Raw genomic sequence first — 19645 nt, forward strand, 5'->3', positions numbered from 1 at the left:
CAACACCTTTCAGCAGATGTTCAGGACACATTTGTTGAAGAAATAGTTCATTTTTCTGGGTATATGAATCAGATTAAAGCTCCACCTGAAAAATGTGCGCCCTCAGCTGCTTTGAAACATTTAAGAAATGCAGGTATCTCAGAAACCTTCCCTAATGTTGACATATTGTATCGCCTTTACCTAACACTTCCAGCTACTAACTGTGAAGGAGAACGTTCATTTTCTGTTTTGAAAAGAGTGAAAAACCAGCTCCATTCAACAATGAGCCAAGACAAATTGTGTAACCTAGCCTTGTTGACCATTGAGTCTGATCTAACAAGAAATATTGATTTTCAGAATATAATTGATGATTTTGCCAATATGAAATCCAGAAAAAAGTTTATTTAAGAAGTGCTGTGAATATAAAAAATTCTTTACTTTCTTGAGTTTATATGATTTGATAGTCTTATGCATGATGCAATGATAACAATAATGGTCAGTGATTTATAAAGGGAATAATAGTGCTGTAGTGGTTATGCTGAATATAATAGGTAGATGATGTCACTACTTTAATAGCCTAATCTAGTAATACTATGCTGTTTACCTGGAGTTTACCTGGAGAGAGTTTCGGGGGTCAACGCCCCCGCGGCCCGGTCTGTGACCAGGCCTCCTGGTGGATCAGCGCCTGATCAACCAGGCTGTTGCTGCTGGCTGCACGCAAACCAACGTACGAGCCACAGCCCGGCTGATCAGGAACTGACTTTAAGTGCTTGTCCAGTGCCAGCTTGAAGACTGCCAGGGGTCTGTTGGTAATCCCCCTTATGTGTGCTGGGAGGCAGTTGAACAGTCTCGGGCCCCTGACACTTATTGTATGGTCTCTTAACGTGCTAGTGACACCCCTGCTTTTCATTGGGGGGATGGTGCATCGTCTGCCAAGTCTTTTGCTTTCGTAGTGAGTGATTTTCGTGTGCAAGTTCGGTACTAGTCCCTCTAGGATTTTCCAGGTGTATATAATCATGTATCTCTCCCTCCTGCATTCCAGGGAATACAGGAGGGAGAGATACATGATTATATACACCTGGAAAATCCTAGAGGGACTAGTACCGAACTTGCACACGAAGTTTATTCTCTTAAAAATGCATGATTTAACAAGATAGTTATAATGGCTGTTGGTAAATGGTTTTGGTTGTCTTGACTTCTTAATCCGGCCCTGTTCACTCCACTGTCTTGCCAGAAGGGTGCTTTACACTACAGTTTTTAAACTGTAACATTAACACCCCTCCTTCAGAGTGCAGGCACTGTACTTCCCATCTCCAGGACTCGAGTCCGGCCTGCCGGTTTCCCTGAATCCCTTCATAAATGTTACTTTGCTCACACTCCAACAGCACGTCAAGTATTAAAAACCATTTGTCTCCATTCACTCCTATCAAACATGCTCACGCATGCCCGCTGGAAGTCCAAGCCCCTCGCACACAAAACCTCCTTTACACCCTCCCTCCAACCTTTCCTAGGCCGACCCCTACCCCGCCTTCCTTCCACTACAGACTGATACACTCTTGAAGTCATTCTGTTTCGCTCCATTCTCTCTACATGTCCGAACCACCTCAACAACCCTTCCTCAGCCCTCTGGACAACAGTTTTGGTAATCCCGCACCTCCTCCTAACTTCCAAATTACGAATTCTCTGCATTATATTCACACCACACATTGCCCTCAGACATGACATCTCCACTGCCTCCAGCCTTCTCCTCACTGCAACATTCATCACCCATGCTTCACACCCATATAAGAGCATTGGTAAAACTATACTCTCATACATTCCCCTCTTTGCCTCCAAGGACAAAGTTCTTTGTCTCCACAGACTCCTAAGTGCACCACTCACCCTTTTCCCCTCATCAATTCTATGATTCGCCTCATCTTTCATAGACCCATCCGCTGACACGTCCACTCCCAAATATCTGAATACATTCACCTCCTCCATACTCTCTCCCTCCAATCTGATATCCAATCTTTCATCACCTAATCTTTTTGTTATCCTCATAACCTTACTCTTTCCTGTATTCACTTTTAATTTTCTTCTTTTGCATACCATACCAAATTCATCCACCATTGCATTTATGGATTTATAAAAAGCATATGATAGGGTGGATAGGGGAGCAATGTGGCAGATATTGCAAGTGTATGGTACAGGTAGTAAGTTACTAAATGCTGTGAAGAGTTTTTATGAAGATAGTGAGGCTCAGGTTAGGGTGTGTAGGAGAGACCAATTACTTTCCAGTAAAATTAGGCCTTAGACAGGGATGTGTAATGTTACTATGGTTGTTTAACATATTTATAGATGGTGCTAGGGAGAGGGGTGGAATTAAATCTATGAAGAATCAAATGCAAAATGGGAGTTGACAGTTACTTTTGCTGATGAAACTGTGCTTTTGGGAGATTCTAAAGAGAAGTTGCAAAGGTCAGTGGACGAGTTTGGGAGGGTGTGTAAAGGAAGAAAGTTAAAAGTGAACATAGATAAATGTAAGATGGTGAGGGTATCAAGTGAGTTGGGTAAAGAAAAATTGGATATCACATTGGAGGGAGGGAGTATGGAAGAAGTGAATGTGTTCAGATATTTGGGAGTAGACTTGTCAGTAGATGGGTTTGTGAAGGATGAGGTTAACCATAGAACTGATGAAGGAAAAAGTGAGTGGTGCACTGAGGTATCTGTGGGGACAGTTATCCATGGAAGCAAAGAAGAGAATGTACAAGAGTATAGTGGTACCAACACTTTTATATGGGTATGGAGCATGGGTTGTAAATGCTGCAGCAAAGAAGAGACTGGAGGACAATGTGTGATGTAAATATTATGCAGAGAATTCGTGGTATGGAAATTAGGTGTGGAGTTCCTACACACACTAAAGCCTCCTTGTTCATCTGTAATACTGCTCTCTCTTACCTCTAATTCTTTCAATAATATTCCTACCATACATTTTAGCTGGTATACTCAGTAAATTTATTCCCCTATAAGGGTTGAAGAGGGTTTTTTGAGGTGGTTTGGTCATATAGAGGGGATGGAGCGAAATTGGATGACTTGAAGGGTGTGTAAATCTGTAGTAGAGGGGAGGAGGGGTAGAGGTCATTTTAGGAAAGGATAGAGGGAAGAGGTAAAAGGGTTTTGTGTGGATGGGTATTGGACATGCAGCAGGCATGTGTGAGCATGTTAGATAGGGGTGAATGGAGATGAATGGTTTTTGGGACCTGATGAGCTGTTGGAGTGTGAGCAGGGCAATACATATTTTGTGAAAGGATTCATGGAAACTGGTTAGCTGGACTCAAGTCCTTGAGGTGGGAAGTACAATGCCTGCACTTCAAAGGCAAAAATTCTACCGGCAGCTTTCAAGGCAGTCAAAAAGCTATTGTTTGGCTCAGCTACTCAGTAACCTTTGTGACTTGACGCAATTTTTATAGATGGCTGAACTTGTGATCCTTTATATTTTGGCAAGTTGCCACCCCAAGGTAAATAACTTCACATTTTGGGGATTTTTTGTTTGCGGGTTCCAGGGGGAATTCCCCATGAGAAGGGAGCCTATGGTCCAGGTAAATGACTATAAGCCTCCTCCTTCCTCTGAAGGCAGGAGTGGAGGCCCCAGCTAACCTCTCCACACTATCCCTGTTGAATAGGTGGAGAGACTGACGAATGGTGATTTACTGGTGATCATTACGACTTTTTCCCAGGTTAAGGACCCCTTGAAATTTTCATAACTTTCCTCATAATGAACTTCTGCAGAAGACTATCTACTGCAAGATTTAGTAGACAAGGAAGAGGACGACATTGTCAGTGAGTTGAAGGATTAGGATATGATTGGTATACACTTTGACAACTCATAGGTGACGTACAGAAGATGCCCCTTGTTTGTATCATTTTTGGTGAAGCTACTCTTCCTTTTATTTGTGCTGGTTACCTCTGTGTTGAGGTTAAAGTGTTTCCCTTGCCAGAAATATGGTCATGGGCAAAAGGCTAGCACTGCTTATCGTCTTCGTAGTAAGTGTGGCAGTGGAGCTCGAAACATAACTGCGCCTCTCGGGCTAAATATTGTTTTAAATGAGATGGCTCCCACCCTAGCCGTAACTAGATATGTCCCTGGTAAAGACTGAGAGGGTCAACAAGTTTAAAGCAATGCTGAACATTTTGTATGGTGAGGCACGAAAGAGGGTTGAATCTCTCAAGCTCCCGAGGCCAAGTGAATCTTATGCCATAGTTGTATGAAAGTTTTGTCATGTGCAGTGTTTTTACACAAACTCTGCCCATGACCCCAACACCACCTAAGTAGTCTACTACTCATGCTTCACCTGATTCTTCTAGATCTCTGCTCCAGTTTCTGATGCCTCTGCTTGCCCCAAAAATGAGGAGAGGTACAATGAACCTGTTGGGGTCATGAATAAGCAATGAGACCATACCAGGGCAAGGATGCTATATAGGTATTACTTTTGCATATTTGCCATATAATTCCAACAGGGCCTCCCAAGATCACACTACAAAAATTCTTCCATACAGCAGCCATAGTAACAACTTTCTGAAGCAGGTAACTCGTGTAAAAGTGTAGTACACACGGGGAGGGGGAAATGGGAGTATACTAGAAAATTTAATGGAACATAATTAATAACATGGCACATATATGAAAGGCTGGTTAAAAATAATCTTTTGTACATTTTTTAACACTTTTATTGTCATTTTATTGTCCATGGCTGACTAGTAAATACAGAACTGAAGCATTTTCTTTACTAAAGTTAATCAGACTCATTTGTCAATAAAGAATACTAATGCAGAGATAGAAAACTGCTTTGCCAATCAAAAGCTAAGTTAATGGAATAAATAATTGCACATGCAAAACCTGCCCTTAATAGTGCTGAGGTGATGGTGGCATAATTAAGTATACACACAGGATTCTGGAAAAAAAAAAAAGTATATGAAATCATAACTGTCAGCTTTTCTCTGCTTTGTGTTTCTCTAACCAGCATAATTATCAACAAGCATGCAAGATGCAATAAAACCTGAGGAAAGTGAGAATTTACACCTAAATAAACTAAGCATTGTCAGCATTGAGTTTAAAGTAAATTAGAATATTTATGCACCATTTTAAAGTCCAATTTGTGTTTGTCATTATGAGGAAAGTTTGGTACCATACATGGTCTTCCAAAGTCACTACCACACAAGGTTTCATGCCAAAAATTTGAAAAAAAAAAAAAAAAACGTACAAATTTGAACTCTTTGCTTTTCAAAATTATCTCTAGAAATATATTTTTGTGCAGTATTGAAGCTTTTCTTAAAGACTTAAAGAATTCAAATTAAACTGTGTTCCTAGCATTACACTTGAGATAAGAGACTTGGCGAGAGAGAGATCCTCTCTGTTGATCTACAAGTGGTAGTCACCTGATAGCAATGACCTGGATTTATGTTTTCTTTAATCTGTCAATGTCAGTACACATTATCTGTAAAAAAAAAATAATCACAATGTATAAAGAAATAACTGACTAGAGCAATAAGACATGAATTTGTCAATGACTGTCCATACAATCCTTCAGAACAGCTTTACTACAACAATATTTATATATAGATCTCTATGGCAAATTAAGCTATTAAACTTTATACACCAATAATCTCTGACAGGGGTGTTGAATGCTAAGGAATCATGTAATACAAAATATAATAACAGGGCTTTGTGACTAACCAGAATGTATTCAATGTCACCGCAGTCAAACTTTACCTTAAAGCCTCAAACTGTCATGTTATACCAGAATTCCCTACACAGAAGAATCCTATGAATTCTATCTCATTATGTACACCCTCAACACAATCAAACTTTCTGCCTTAATGTAGAATATTTACATGGCCATGTGTTCCTCATTTGAACATTACATGCACATACATACACAATCATACAAAATACTTATGATACATGCACACATTAGTCTGACTTGTGTTGTGACTAAAATAATGTAGTCCTCCTTTGAATGATCGAGGCACTTTAGGGGGGACTTGAGCGAAAACGAGACCACAAATCAGGCATAGAAAATGGACTGCGGCTCGTACAAAGAATCATTCTCTGAAGAAGAGGCATCTGGTATCTATACAAGGATGAAAATGTAAAATATATAATTCTTGCTTTTTGATGATGGTTTAGAAACGATGAAGGAAGTTGCAGCCAATCCACTCGTAACTCCACTACCAAAATATACCTTGCATGGTTTATTCATAATACATAATTAGTCTAAAAGTAAAATGGAAACAAAATGGTTTAAAGGATCATGGATGCCATTTCCCATAACTTCAAATGCCACTAACTTTAAAGGCTACATATCCATTTGTATCTGGAAAGTTGTAATATCAATTGCAAAATGAATGCAATATTATAATCCTACCTACAGTACATTATTCCCTTTTACTATGCATTTTAAAACATTCCCTTATAATAATCAACACAAGAACAAACAATTACCCATGGTAAATATCAACTGTGTGCATGTGTAACATTCATTTTTGTACGACTTAACAAGCTTATCCACCAAGTGATGGATCATACTTTAATTATCACTGGTTAAACAAGGTTTGATTGATTTCATTTAAATTTTCTTTTCATTGACTAGTGTTATGACATCCACATAAAATGATTAAAAGAAACAGAAATAAATTTTATCCATTTTTCTGTTCATGCATACCTCTTAGGTATTTTGTATCTATCATATCTTAATTATTTAATTATATATATTGTTAAACTTGACTAGCAGTATTATAATTCACCATAAATTGCCTTCCAAACATACTCTACACCACTTCCAACAAAAAACTATAAAGTATCTTTCATGAAATATGCCAAGTCAGTGGTAATACTGTACTAAAGTTAGCAGAATTCTGCCTGCAGCTCATCAGTAAGCTGATCTTGAGTTACTCACAATGTTTATATTAGCAAACATGCTGGTAAAACTTTTCACATTACTGGCAAGACAACCACCAGTGATGCTCTTGTCTCATCACTGGCAGCACTGAAGTTCGTAAAAATCATTCAAAAATGCTGTCTACACATTCCCAGATGACAGCTGCTCTGAGGGAATGCCAGTCCTATTCTTGTAAGGAGTGAACACAGCTCCTGGGACGACTAGATCTCCACAGAGCTTCAACTGGGAGCTTGGTGGGATACAGATAATAGCACCAGGAAGGCAAGAACATAGACATGGACTTGTAGACCATGCTGGTGGGCATAGCTACTATAGTAGGAGAGAATTGGGCAGTTTGGGCATTGGTATGACCCACACACTTGGCAGATATCCAGTGATACTGATGACATGTCCAGCAATTCCACCTCATACAACTCTGTTAGGAAAAATAGCATGATATTACTAACAAATTAATTAAAGGTTATAAATAATGAAGGCACAAAAACAAAGAGGTCATGATGTAAAACTATCAGGTCTAAACATAAGTCATGTTCCTGCAATAAAACACAAGTAGTACTATGCATACTATGCTGCTGTGGTCATCTCTGAACATGGCTGTACAGATGACTGTTGGACAATTGGTCAAATGAACATTGTGCTGACAGCTATCTAGCCAAATGGACAATAGACAAACCGGATAATTAGGTTAGGCAAGGTGATGAGTGCCAGTTCAGCTATATGTCCATTCAGTCAAAGTCCTTTTGTGAAATGTGTGTCAGCAAAGTGTCTGTCGTCCAAATGTCCGTGAGTCATGGCAGAAACATAGCGATGACAATGCATGGCCATGAATGATTATTGGGTCTGGTGACACTGGTTACATTAGGAATTTTAGGCATTTACAATCAATGAAAAAAACAAAGCATTTTTTGCACCACAGCTTCTCTGGTTTCTATACAAATCACCTTTCTCATGCATATTACATGAAGCTGCCTGTGAGCAAGTCTCTTAAAGATACCCAGGTGCTACATATCTTATTCACCACCAGAATCTTGACATTTGCCAAAGTTTCCACTGCAAGATACAATATATGTGATTTTAATTCAATTTTTTATGATTCAAGAATAAAAGGCTGAGAAGGTTGAATTTTTTTTTTTTTTTCAAAATGTAATTAAACAGTTACAAAATAAAAAAAATTTATTTCTAACATGCTGAAAAAGCCCCTAGTTATTAAGAGCTTCTCAGGCAGACTAAAATTGTATCCTAAAACTATTCTACATTATACTGTAGCTGAAGTGAGATTGTTCGAATGCCAAGTTTAATATAATTCAGCTGTCTCAAGATTATTAAATGTAATGATAACTGTAAGCACCAAAACTCTATAAGAGTAATATAGCAATGGTTGTGTGAAGAGATTATTAATTTTTTTGACAATATTAATTATAACTGATGATAGAAATGTAGTGGTGACAATAAGTGCAAGAGTATAAATACTGAAAGGAACCTGGATGAGCAGGTTGCATTAGATGTATCCAAGATGATATTTACATCAGATTCAGAAGCTATTTTTATAAAAATATTTTTGAAGCCCTTTAGAGTGCATTTTTTAATATATAAGGTACACTGTACAATAGTGTGCTTTGTACATCTCCCCTGAAACAATCATAAAAAATGTACGCTTGAATTTTTCGCAACCTGAGTTTTCTGTGACTGGTTTTGAGGCTGCTCTACCCCTGTTACCAGGAAAGCCAGGCTTCCCTGTTAACTGTTTGCTCAGCCAGGCTGTTTAAGCTAGCAACCCACAGGCCCACATAGCCAAAACAAACCAGCTGATCTGGCACTTGTACAAGAAAGCCACTCAGTTTCTTCCTGAAAATTTCTACCTTTGTTTTGGCAATATTTCTGATATTTGTTGGTAATATGTTAGTCTTGGAACAGAATATTAATGCACTCGTGCATTTTAATGGAGTTTATTACATACTTTCTCCCATATCCTTCACTCCATTAAGTTGTTATAGCAATATGCAGGTTAGGGGCCAGGCCCTCAAGCATCTTCTTCGTATACTGTATTATCAGGTCTCTCTTTTCATTCTGGAGAGACTGATCTAAGGGCTTTGAGGCCAAGTCACAAGTGTTCTACTTAATAATATTTCCAGAGTGGGTTGCTTGTGAATTGTTCCTGCCATGACAGATATTCTTCAAAGTCCACTTTGTTTTCTAACATCTTTTGATGCTAAAACCAATTTAAAAATAGATAATTTAGCACACATACACCTCACATAATGTATGGGAAAAATAAGGTTAGGTGCGCAGAACTTCCAAACAAAAAAAAGCTCCCAAGTTTGTGTGTTTCGTTAAAATTATTGAAGGTTTCGACCAGATACTTTGTAGGTGCCATTGCTTGTTGATCTAGAAATGTGTTATGTTACTAAATCCTAAATACAAACTTACTAAATGTTGTTACTAAGGTTTGTGGGAAGCTCATGTTCGACACTGTTGTTTGACGTAGTCTGCCTCTCTTCCTTCCAAAGAAAATGGGCATGGTGCTCTATACCAAGAGCAACAGAGTTAGCATTTATTTATTTATTTACAATTTGAGCACACATACAGAGGTACAAAAAAATACAGATAAGAACAGCATGCCAAAGCCACTTATACTATGCATAGCATTACGGGCTGGCTTAAAATTAACTTAAGATTAACTAAGCAATGATGAAATCAGTGATAAAACATTAATGTAAACAGATTACTATAAAGCACAAGTGAGTATTACAAAGACAGGTCATATGGTTGCATGCATTGTTGTACATTCAATAGAATGGAGTATTCTGTTAGGTAGTGTATTTAAAAAATAATAAAGTTAGATTGGGTTTTAGGTTTAACATTTATGTGATATAATTGTGAGAAACATTTAAGATATACAATTTATAAGGTTCAGTTATTCAGTATTTATTTGGTTTTGAGTAAGTGATCTTTGAGAAGAGACTTGAATTTGTAAACAGGTAGTGTTTCTTTTATATTTACAGGTAATGAATTCCAGATTTTAGGGCCTTTTATGTGCATTGAGTTTTTGCATAGTGTGAGATGGACACGAGGAACATCAAAGAGTGATCTGTGCCTTGTGTTATGGTCATGTGTTCTGTTGAGGTTGGCAAGGAGATGTTTGAGGGGAGGGTTAATATCAGAGTTAAGTGTTCTATGTATGTAATAGGTGCAGTAATAAGTATGGATGTTTTGTATGGTGAGTAGGTTTAGTGTATTGAATATTGGTGGAGTGTGCTGCCTGTAGTGAGAATTTGTTATCATTCTAACTGCAGCCTTTTGTTGGGTAATTAGTGGTCTGAGATGGTTAATTGTTGTTGAGCCCCATGCACAAATTCCATAGGTGAGATAGGGGTAAATAAGAGAGTGATATAGGGCCAGGAGGGCTGACTGTGGAACATAGTACCGTATCTTCGATAGTATGCCTACAGTCTTGGAAATTTTCTTAGAAATTTGTTGTATATGTGTATGAAATTTGAGTCTATTATCAAGGTGGATTCCTAAGAATTTTCCCTCTGTTAGCTTTGTGATAGGTGATCCGTTTAGCATTGGTTATCACTGGTGATAACACACTGTTAGCATTACAAAATATACTTACAAAGTAACAAAGAATTTTACCCTACCTTCAGTGCTGTATAGCCCTTGTGGTTTAGTGCTTCTTTTTGATTATACTGTAATAATAATAATTACCCTACCTTAAATTCTTGCTCTTGATTGCTGAATTATATAACTATTGAGGAGTTGACGACTATATTACTACTGAGGAGTAGATAGTTATATTACTATTGAAGGAGTAGATGGTTATATTACTATTGAAGGAGTAATGGTTATAATACTACTGAAGGAGTAGATGGTTATATAACTACTGAACAGTAGATAGCTGAGAGTTAATAATAAATTATGGTTGTAATATAAAGTATTTTTTAAAGGGGGTGGACCAGTAAGCCAGTGGAAGGCCTCTGTCAGATGACCAAAAGCTCCAGCTGTGGGTCATCATATTGACTAAGACCTAAGTGAAAAAACGCTTGTCCTGTTTCCTGACAAACCTTACTTAACCTAACCATGGCCGAGAGTTCCATGTTTATCACAGCGATGCCTTTCGTGCATATGACCACATGATGCAACCACACCCCTGTATACCTAGAGTATACCTGGAGAGAGTTCCAGGGGTGAATGCCCCCACAGCCCAGTCTGTGACCAAGCCTCATGGTGGATCAGGGCCTGATCAACCAGGCTGTTATTGCTGGCCGCACATAATCCAACTTTAGGTGCCTGTCCAGTGCCTGCTTGGACACAGCCAGGGATCTATTGGTAATCCCCCTGATGTATGCTGAGGCAGTTGAACAGTCTTGGGGCCCATGACACTTACTGTGTTGTCTCTTATCGGGCTAGTGGCACCCCTGCTTTTCATTGGGGGGATGTTGCACTGTCTGCCGAGTCTTTTTGCTTTCGTAGGGCGTGATTTTCGTGTGCAAGTTTGGTACTAGTCCCTCTAGGATTTTCCAGGTGTATATAATCATGCATCTTTCCTTCCTGCATTCTAGGAAGTACAGATTTAGAAACTTCAAGCGCTCCCAGTAACTGAGGTGGTTTATCGCAGTTATGCGTGCTGTGAAGGTTCTCTATACATTTTCTAGATCAGCAATTTTGCCTGCCTTGAAAGGTGCTGTCAGTGTGCAGCAATATTCCAGCCTAGGTAGAAAAAGTGACCTGAAGAGTGTCATGTATGTACAATTCTCATTAAATTCCTCCTCTCTTGCATGTTGATGCAGAGGTTTCAGAAAGAAGGTTGTGTAGCTCAGTGAGCCACAGGCTGCTGTGAGTCATCTATCTGATCAACTGTCACCATCATATTTTACTACAATTTTATAGTCTCTAATAGGAATAAGGAGGGATTTTTGTATCTTAAATTCCTTGTTTTACTGCTTGTTGATAAAGAAGCATTTAAAGATGGTTATGTGACTAGTGTGAGTTGTTTGTATATCAACTGATATACCACATTACTCATTTCATTATACAAATTATCTCAATTATCACAGACAGGGAAGTATTTTATCATAGCTTAAATTCCTTGTTCTCTCTCTCTCTCTCTCCTCAGACCAACTTTACAGGCCATAGGGAAATTTTCCTTGTGGGAACCAACCCAATTTCAATTTTTTCCCAACTTTAGCCATGTCAAGCAAAGGTTTGAGCCCTGTACTAATAATTTTGCAATATAAATATGATTAGCACTTAAATAAAAATGCACTATGTAAATATGTGTTATGAGAGGCCTGTTCCAGGGTACACTTCTCAATTAAGTTTTCATGTACTGTATTAGTGTTCTGAGAATGACATAATACTCTAATAGCTACTAACCTGGAGAATAGTACTCATACACTCTCACTGGTAACACCTTGGTGAGGTTGGCCACTGGGAACCATCGCTCTACAGAGAACTCCACACACGTATCTGTTGCTACCAGCTGAAAGATCATTAACACCATAAATTATTTAAATTTAATTTGAAGTATTCTTTATTTCAATATTTATAACCAGAGAATTATAATTATAGGGAATCATAACAAAAAAAGGGCACAATACCGTGACTGGAACGATACACAAAAAACCCGCACATAGAAGAGAGGAGCTTACAATGACGTTTCGGTCTGACTTGGACCATTTACAAAGTCGGACCGAAAAGTCATTGTAAGCTCCTCTCTTCTATGTGTGAGTTTTTTTGTGTACAAGAATCGTACAGTGCCTGGGAACTGGGATGCAATCAGGTTTGACCCAAGGAAGTGGAAGGTAGCTCTAATTCCTAGGAACATGAGCTCTTACTTGTAGTAGTCTTTCAAACTGTGATATACATATATTTAAACTATGTACCTCATAAGTTTTGTAATATTTAACATGACCAATTTAATACTTCATGCAACAGTACTGCATAGCTAATTTATATCAGAAAACTGTCATAATACACCTTACATAGGCTACTGCTCTTACCTTTTCAAAAAAAAAAGTGACTTTTCTTTGCTGAAAATCAACCCTTCTGAGGTTTGGCACAGTGCGAGATGTAACATATTGCTGCAGTACGTCTTTAGATGCTCCATATCCTGTAGGAACTGTCACTTCCAACACAGATATACCAGAGGAATCGCTTGCTTCTCTGAACATCCAGCGCACACACGTGGTAAAGGTCAGTGCTGAGCCATTATGCCCATGCCAGGTGGCTCTTGTGCGAAGGCGGAAGGCTGGCGTAGGTGGTGATACTAGATGGTGTGGCTCAGCAACATGGTATTTGGAGGTAAGCTGGAGGACCGCCGCTCCTCGACCTTTACCCTGTACCCTTACACTACCCCACTTCCCGTTCACCTGACAAGAAAAAGATCGGTCTTTATTTACAAGTTAATCAATATAGAGTAATTTACATGTACAAAATCTTAGTATCATGGGGGTTATAGGACCCACTTGCAGAACACTAGCTGTACTGGGGTTTATAAATACTGTACCTATGTTGCAAGAAATGACCCTATTATTTGTAATACCTAGTTATACTGAACTGTCGGGGGTACAGCTGGCTCGGTTCTGGCATAAGAACTGATAATTCTTATGTTGGAGAGCTGTTGTGCTAGTCTTAAACACTGAAATAGCTAACAGATTCACTTACAAACAAAACACGAATAATCTGTTATAATAATAACAACATATAAGGAGTACCTTAAAAGTGTATTATTATTACTATAGCTAAAACAGTTTGTGTTATGGAAGGAAAGCAAAGGGTATTAATCTGTTTAAATTACTGTGCATGGCAATTGCTTTTGTCAGTACTTGGCTGGGAGAAGCAGACTCCTCTGGACAAAATGCGAGTTGCCCAGACGGTAAGACTTATGTGAGGGTTTTGTTGTCGAGACAGGCGTGTCCCAGGATCGCTACTGTGTATCAAAACCCTGGTTAAGGTAAAGAAGAAAATATGGAGAAATTGTTCTCAAAATGGGTTACCATGTGACTGGGACCCAGACTAAAATATTGTGTGATGGCTCCCATGACCCCATACTAGGAGATTGTGCATTCTTTGTTGCTAATGTGAGGGCTGGGCCAGACTAATTATCATATGTACATTCTGTAAATACTTATCCACAGAATATAAAGTTATTTTTGTATACAAGTGGTTTAACTCTAACCTATTTGAAAACTTGAGGAAATTAAAACTATCAGGGTATACAACAAATTCTAACCACACAATAGAGTGAAAAACTAACGTGAAGGACCTAGGAGTGATAATGTCAGAGGATCTCACCTTCAAAGCCTACAACAATGTATCTACCTCATCTGCAAGATTATTATTATTATTATTATAATCAAAAAGAATAAGAACTCATCTGCTAGAAAAATGATAGGATGGATAATGAGAACCTTCAAAACTAGGGATGCCAAGCCCATGAGGATTCTCTTCAAGTCGCTTGTTTTCTCCAGGATGGAATACTGCTAGCCCTTGTGGTTTAGCGCTTCTTTTTGAAGGAGGGGTGTTAATGTTGCAGTTTAAAAACTGTAGTGTAAAGCACCCTTCTGGCAAGACAGTGATGGAGTGAATGATGGTGAAAGTTTTTCTTTTTCGGGCCACCCTGCCTTGGTGGGAATCGGCCGGTGTGATAATAAAAAAATAAAAATAATAATGGAATACTGCTGTATACTAACTGCCCCCTTCAAGGCAGGTAAAATTGCTGACCTGGAGTGTGCAGAGAACTTTCATGGTACACACAAGTACAATAAAGCACCTAAATTACTGGGAACAGTTGAAGTCCCTTGATTTGTATTCCCTGGAATGCAGGCAAGAAAGATCCTAGAGTAAGTTTATTCAGGTATACACAAATACAGTTATAGATTATTATACATAGCAGCATGTGTGTAGAGAACCTAGGATAACCCCAAAAAATTAGACAGAGTGACTTATTTCCATTGGGGTCCTTTTAATACCTTATTATTATACTATAAAGGAGATATACTAGAAATAAGATAAAATGAGTTACTTATATTTACATGTTTGTTAGCTTAAAAAAAAAAAAATAATTCTCCTCCCTTTCTGTGGCTACATTCATTAGGCACCTTTTGGCCCTCTTCTTGAACTGGTTCTTGCTATAACTGGCTTTGACATGTGCAGGCAGTCTGTTCCATGCTTTTATTGCTGTACAATAAAAGGTGTTTGAAGCCTGGCCACTGACTGTGGGTATTACAAAGTTGTGCACTCTTCCCCTAGTACTATGATTGCTTTGGTTCCCAACCTTGACAAAATTGGCAGCAAGATATTCTGGACACTGTGAGCAATTTTATAAACTTGATTTAACTTCAGTTGTTTTACTCTGTCTTCAACATTCAGCATATCCAGTTGTAATTCATCCTGGCCTACATGTTCTCTTGGACCCAGGTACAGGATGAATCTTACCATTTTGTTCTGGGTGATTTGAAGTCTATCTTTCAGTTTTTTGTCAGGGCAGAGTACCAAGCAGAGCAAGCATAGTCCATATGACAATGTATAAGGGCTAGACATAAGGTCCTGTGAGCCTCAGTAGGTAGACACTGTGCTTGTCTGCAGAGGGACTACAGTTTGGCAGTCACTTTCTTTACTACACTGTTCCCTATCAATTTTCCTGACATGCATGGGTCAAAGGGGATTTCCTGATATTTTACTGAGGAAACTGAAGTGATTGGTTCCCCATTACACTGGACATTAAAATTATTTACCCTTCTCAGTTTATGCTTCATGCCAAAGAGTATGGCTTCCATTTTCCCAAGGTGTAATGATAGTTTGTCTACTAACCCTTTCTGCAGGACTCCAGTTCCAGTGTTATTACATTAGCTATATCTTGTGGGCCTTTACCTGACACTAACAGAGTTAGTGTTTGCACTTGACACTGATGGGCATGTCATTTACATAACACAGAAATAATAAGGGACCCACAATACGTAGTGGAACCTCGGCTTACGAATGCCCCACCATGCAAATTTTTCAGGATACGAACCGCTATTTGGTTGATTTTTTGCTTCTGTATATGAAGGAAATTTCAGGATGCAAACTTCCCCCTCAAGGGAGATTCCTTAAATAAATAAATAAATAAAATAAAATATTTATTTCTTTGCAAAGGTTACAATGTGTGTTTACATAATATACAGTGGACCCCCGGTATTCGATGGCATCGGTATTCGATGCATTATATCGCAAAAAATTTTCCTCGGTAATCGATTGAAAACCCGGCATTCGATACAATTTGTACGAGACCTGTCCACGTGTGGCCTGAACTGCCCCGTGTGTGCCAATGTTTACAAGCCAGCCAGTGTGCGCGCATCTAAGGATACATTCGGTACATTCATATTATCCATATTATCACTGTGTTTGGTACTTGTTTCTGCAAAATAAGTCACCATGGGCCCCAAGAAAGCTTCTAGTGCCATCCCTGTGGTAAAAAGGGTGAGAATTAGTATGGAAATTAAGAAAGATTTTGAAGGGTTTGGGGCTAACCCTGAGAAGCCTATGCCAGTTGAGGAATCCATTGTGCCTACTTCAAAAATTAACCTCTTCAAGGGGGGCTCCTTGGCGTGGTGAAGAGGCTCTTGGTCTGAGGAATTAGCCCTGTCGGTCTTCTTCCTCAGACCGAACCTAATTACCCCCCATTCTCCCCTCCCCTATCCCATCCTCCCCATCCTCCCCTTTTTCCATTCCTCCTCCTCCTCCTCACCCCTCCCTTTTGCCCTTCCTCTTTTTAGCCTTCGTGATTTCTCCCACAGGCGTGCTAGTTCCTAGGTAGGGGAAAGGACACCGGGGTCGATCCCATTCCGTTGAGGTTTCTTGGCGGTGGCGTAGTTTGCCGTGGAATCTGGATTGCCTAGGGATGTCCCGATCCCTCTCCGGTATCCCGGAGTAGCTTTGGGTGTCTTTTGGGCGACGGGTGTATCTCTGGAAGCCACCTTTCGGATTCCGGGGGTGGTGGCTGAAGGAGGTATGCTTTGTGGCGGATATCCGGCCGCCCTCTCTTTTGTCCACCGAGGTAGCTCGGCAGATGTGAGGTTGCTATCCCGGATTGCTGGTTTACTGGCATGAAGGGTAGGGTATGGCACGGGTTCCATGCTGCATCTGCGCTACTAGCGGTGTCGAGTCCTCTTGGGCGCGGAGGGAGATTTCCGGCCCTTTCATTCCTCCTGGGAACTATTCCTCCCCGCTCCCCCCTTTTTTTATTCTTTTTTTTGTTTTTATTTTCTTTTCTTCTTTCTTTTTTTTTCTTAAAAACAAAAAGCAAAGGAGTAACCTAACCATGGCAGCCCTAGTCCATGAAACCACTACCCCCGGGCCCCTTCTTGATACCGCACCCCATTCTGACCCTGCCTTGTGTTTAGACCACTCTTCGGACACTCCTGATGCCCCTGTACCTCTTGCTGGTGCTGTTTCCTCACCCGCTTCAGGTACCGGGGCTTCGACTGACTCCTTCGATTTGTCTGAACTCCGCTCTCCTTTGACTATGCTTCCGGCTTCTCCCTCTACGGTACGGCAATTTTCGAATCGCCCACCCATTTCATGCCGGACCAACTCCGGTCCTACTCCTAAACGCCAACGTCAATCTCCTGATGATGCTCCGTCGTTACCTTCCCATTCTACTCGGAAACGACCGACACGTCAAGCACTCCCTCTCCAAGCTCAGTTTCGGACCACACAATGGACTAAATTCTTTACTTTAAGACCAACTTCTTCTTCTGCCTACCTTTCTGACCATAGTATTGCCAAAGCGCTCCTGCGTCATGTTGGCAGAGATATTTCATTTCACGCTCTCAAGAGCGGTCCGCGCATCGTCACTGTCCAGAATGCTACCCAAGCTCATGATCTTTCTCTCCTTTCGAATATCGATACTACTCCTATCACTATTGAAAAACATCTTTCTCTCAATTCTTGTAGTGGTACTGTCATTCTGCCCCATACCATAGTCCAACAGAATTTCCAGTCATGTGGCAATGACATTTTTGAACAGCTGGAACTCCAGGATCTCCCAATCCTCAAAGTAGACACTTATGTCCTTCCTGCCCGGGGGCGGAGACGTTACCCTTGCAATGTGGCTCGTTTAACTTTTGACAGCCGAGAACTCCCGTCCTCTGTATATGTCGCGGGACATCGGTTACAAGTTCGAAAGGTGATACCTACACCGCAACAATGTAGAAATTGCTGGCGTTTTGGTCACCCAGCGAAATATTGCAGATCTATGGCCGAATACCCAGTCTGTGGTGCCGACAACCATTCTAATACATCTTGCAGTCAACCTCCATCTTGCCTTAATTGTAATGAAGCTCACCCTTCGTACTCCCGCCGTTGCCAGGTCTACTTAAATGAACGTGAAATCCGTTGCCTCAAAGAGGCAGAAGGTCTCCCTTATGCTATGGCAGTTACTCATCTCCGCCTCCAAGGGAGACTACCCCGTGTTTCTTATTCTCGTGTTTCCAAACATCCCCCCACTTCTGGGGTCCCATCTTCTGCAGCCTCCTCTGTTGTTACCCCTCCCATAGCCATTACGGCATCTAATCCTTTTGCTGTCCTTGGCTCTGACGTCCCGACTACAACTCAGTCTGTTCTCACATCTTCGCGTCCTTCCTCACAAGCCCCAGTATCAACAAGACCTCGTACGACACCTAATACCAATCGCCCCTCTACTCAGAAGTCCAAAAAATCCACATTGCTCAAATCTTCTTTGCCCCTTCCTTCCCTTCTTCCACCTCCACACGTTACCTTTCCAGTCTCTGTACCTAGTTCTTCCCCTCTCTCTGGCTCTATTACAAGTGTGGAGATTCACCCTCCTCCTCGTACTATGCCTTCCACCCCCGTCCCCTCCCAAGTTTCTCCCTCTTCTGTCACCTCCCAGGTTTCTACCTCTTCTGTCCCCCCCCACCCTTCATCTCCAGTCCCTTACACTTTTCCCTCCCCCTCTACTTTGGTACAGTCCATTACTGTCCCAATCTTTACTCACCCTCCTCCTCCTATCTCCAATATGGTTTCCCATACATCTTTGAATTCAGAAACACTTGAAGCCATTTCAGAATATATTGCAGAGACTAAACCTTCAATGGACACTGATTCACTTCCTGTTCCTTCTCTTCCCTCTCCTCCATCTTCACAACCCCATTCTTCGCAACGCTCCGTTCCTTCGCTACTTGAACATCTTCCAATGCCACCACACGTTGACTTTTCTAACCCCTCTAGTCCGTAGGTGCCTTTACCTACAGATTCCTGATATTTTCTTCATCGCCAATCATGGCCTATTTACAGTGGAATATCCGCGGCCTCAGGGGTAATCGGGGTGAGCTTCAGATGTTGCTTTCCAGGTTTTCCCCTGTTGGTGCTTGCTTACAAGAACCAAAATTACACTCGGCTGTTTTCCAACCTATCTCAGGCTATAATTTATTGTATTCTTCGGATCCTTTCTCAGATGGGACCTTTAATGAAAGTGCCCTTCTCCTACGCAATGATATTCCGTACTGTCAACTATTTGTCCATACCTCGCTGCATTACACTGCAGCCCGTATCCACTTGAATAAGTGGTTTACAATATGTTCTTTATATCTCTCTCCTTCTCGAGCATTTTCTATCCCAGACTTTGCCTTTCTTGTTTCATCCTTACCACCACCACTTCTGTTACTTGGTGATTTTAATGCCCACCATTTCCTCTGGGGGGGGTCTCATTGTGACTCACGTGGCATTCA

General features: G+C 40.4%; 1 protein-coding gene across 6 annotated transcripts in view; it reads right to left on the minus strand.

Moving 5' to 3' along the window:
* Window positions 1–4641: 4641 nt before the first annotated feature.
* Window positions 4642–19645, minus strand: part of Mcr (macroglobulin complement-related) — a 770662-nt gene continuing 755658 nt past the window's right edge. For all 6 annotated transcript variants that reach the window (XM_053773332.2, XM_053773333.2, XM_053773336.2 and 3 more), the window contains 3 exons: window positions 12917–13285; window positions 12291–12396; window positions 4642–7329 (listed from right to left, as the gene is read on the minus strand). In XM_053773332.2, the coding sequence (XP_053629307.2) occupies window positions 7133–7329; window positions 12291–12396; window positions 12917–13285 (672 nt within the window). In that variant the 3' untranslated portion in view covers window positions 4642–7132. The remainder of the gene's footprint in view (window positions 7330–12290; window positions 12397–12916; window positions 13286–19645) is intronic.

Source organism: Cherax quadricarinatus, chromosome 17 (assembly GCF_038502225.1).
Source record: "Cherax quadricarinatus isolate ZL_2023a chromosome 17, ASM3850222v1, whole genome shotgun sequence".
NCBI classification, from domain to species: domain Eukaryota; kingdom Metazoa; phylum Arthropoda; class Malacostraca; order Decapoda; family Parastacidae; genus Cherax; species Cherax quadricarinatus.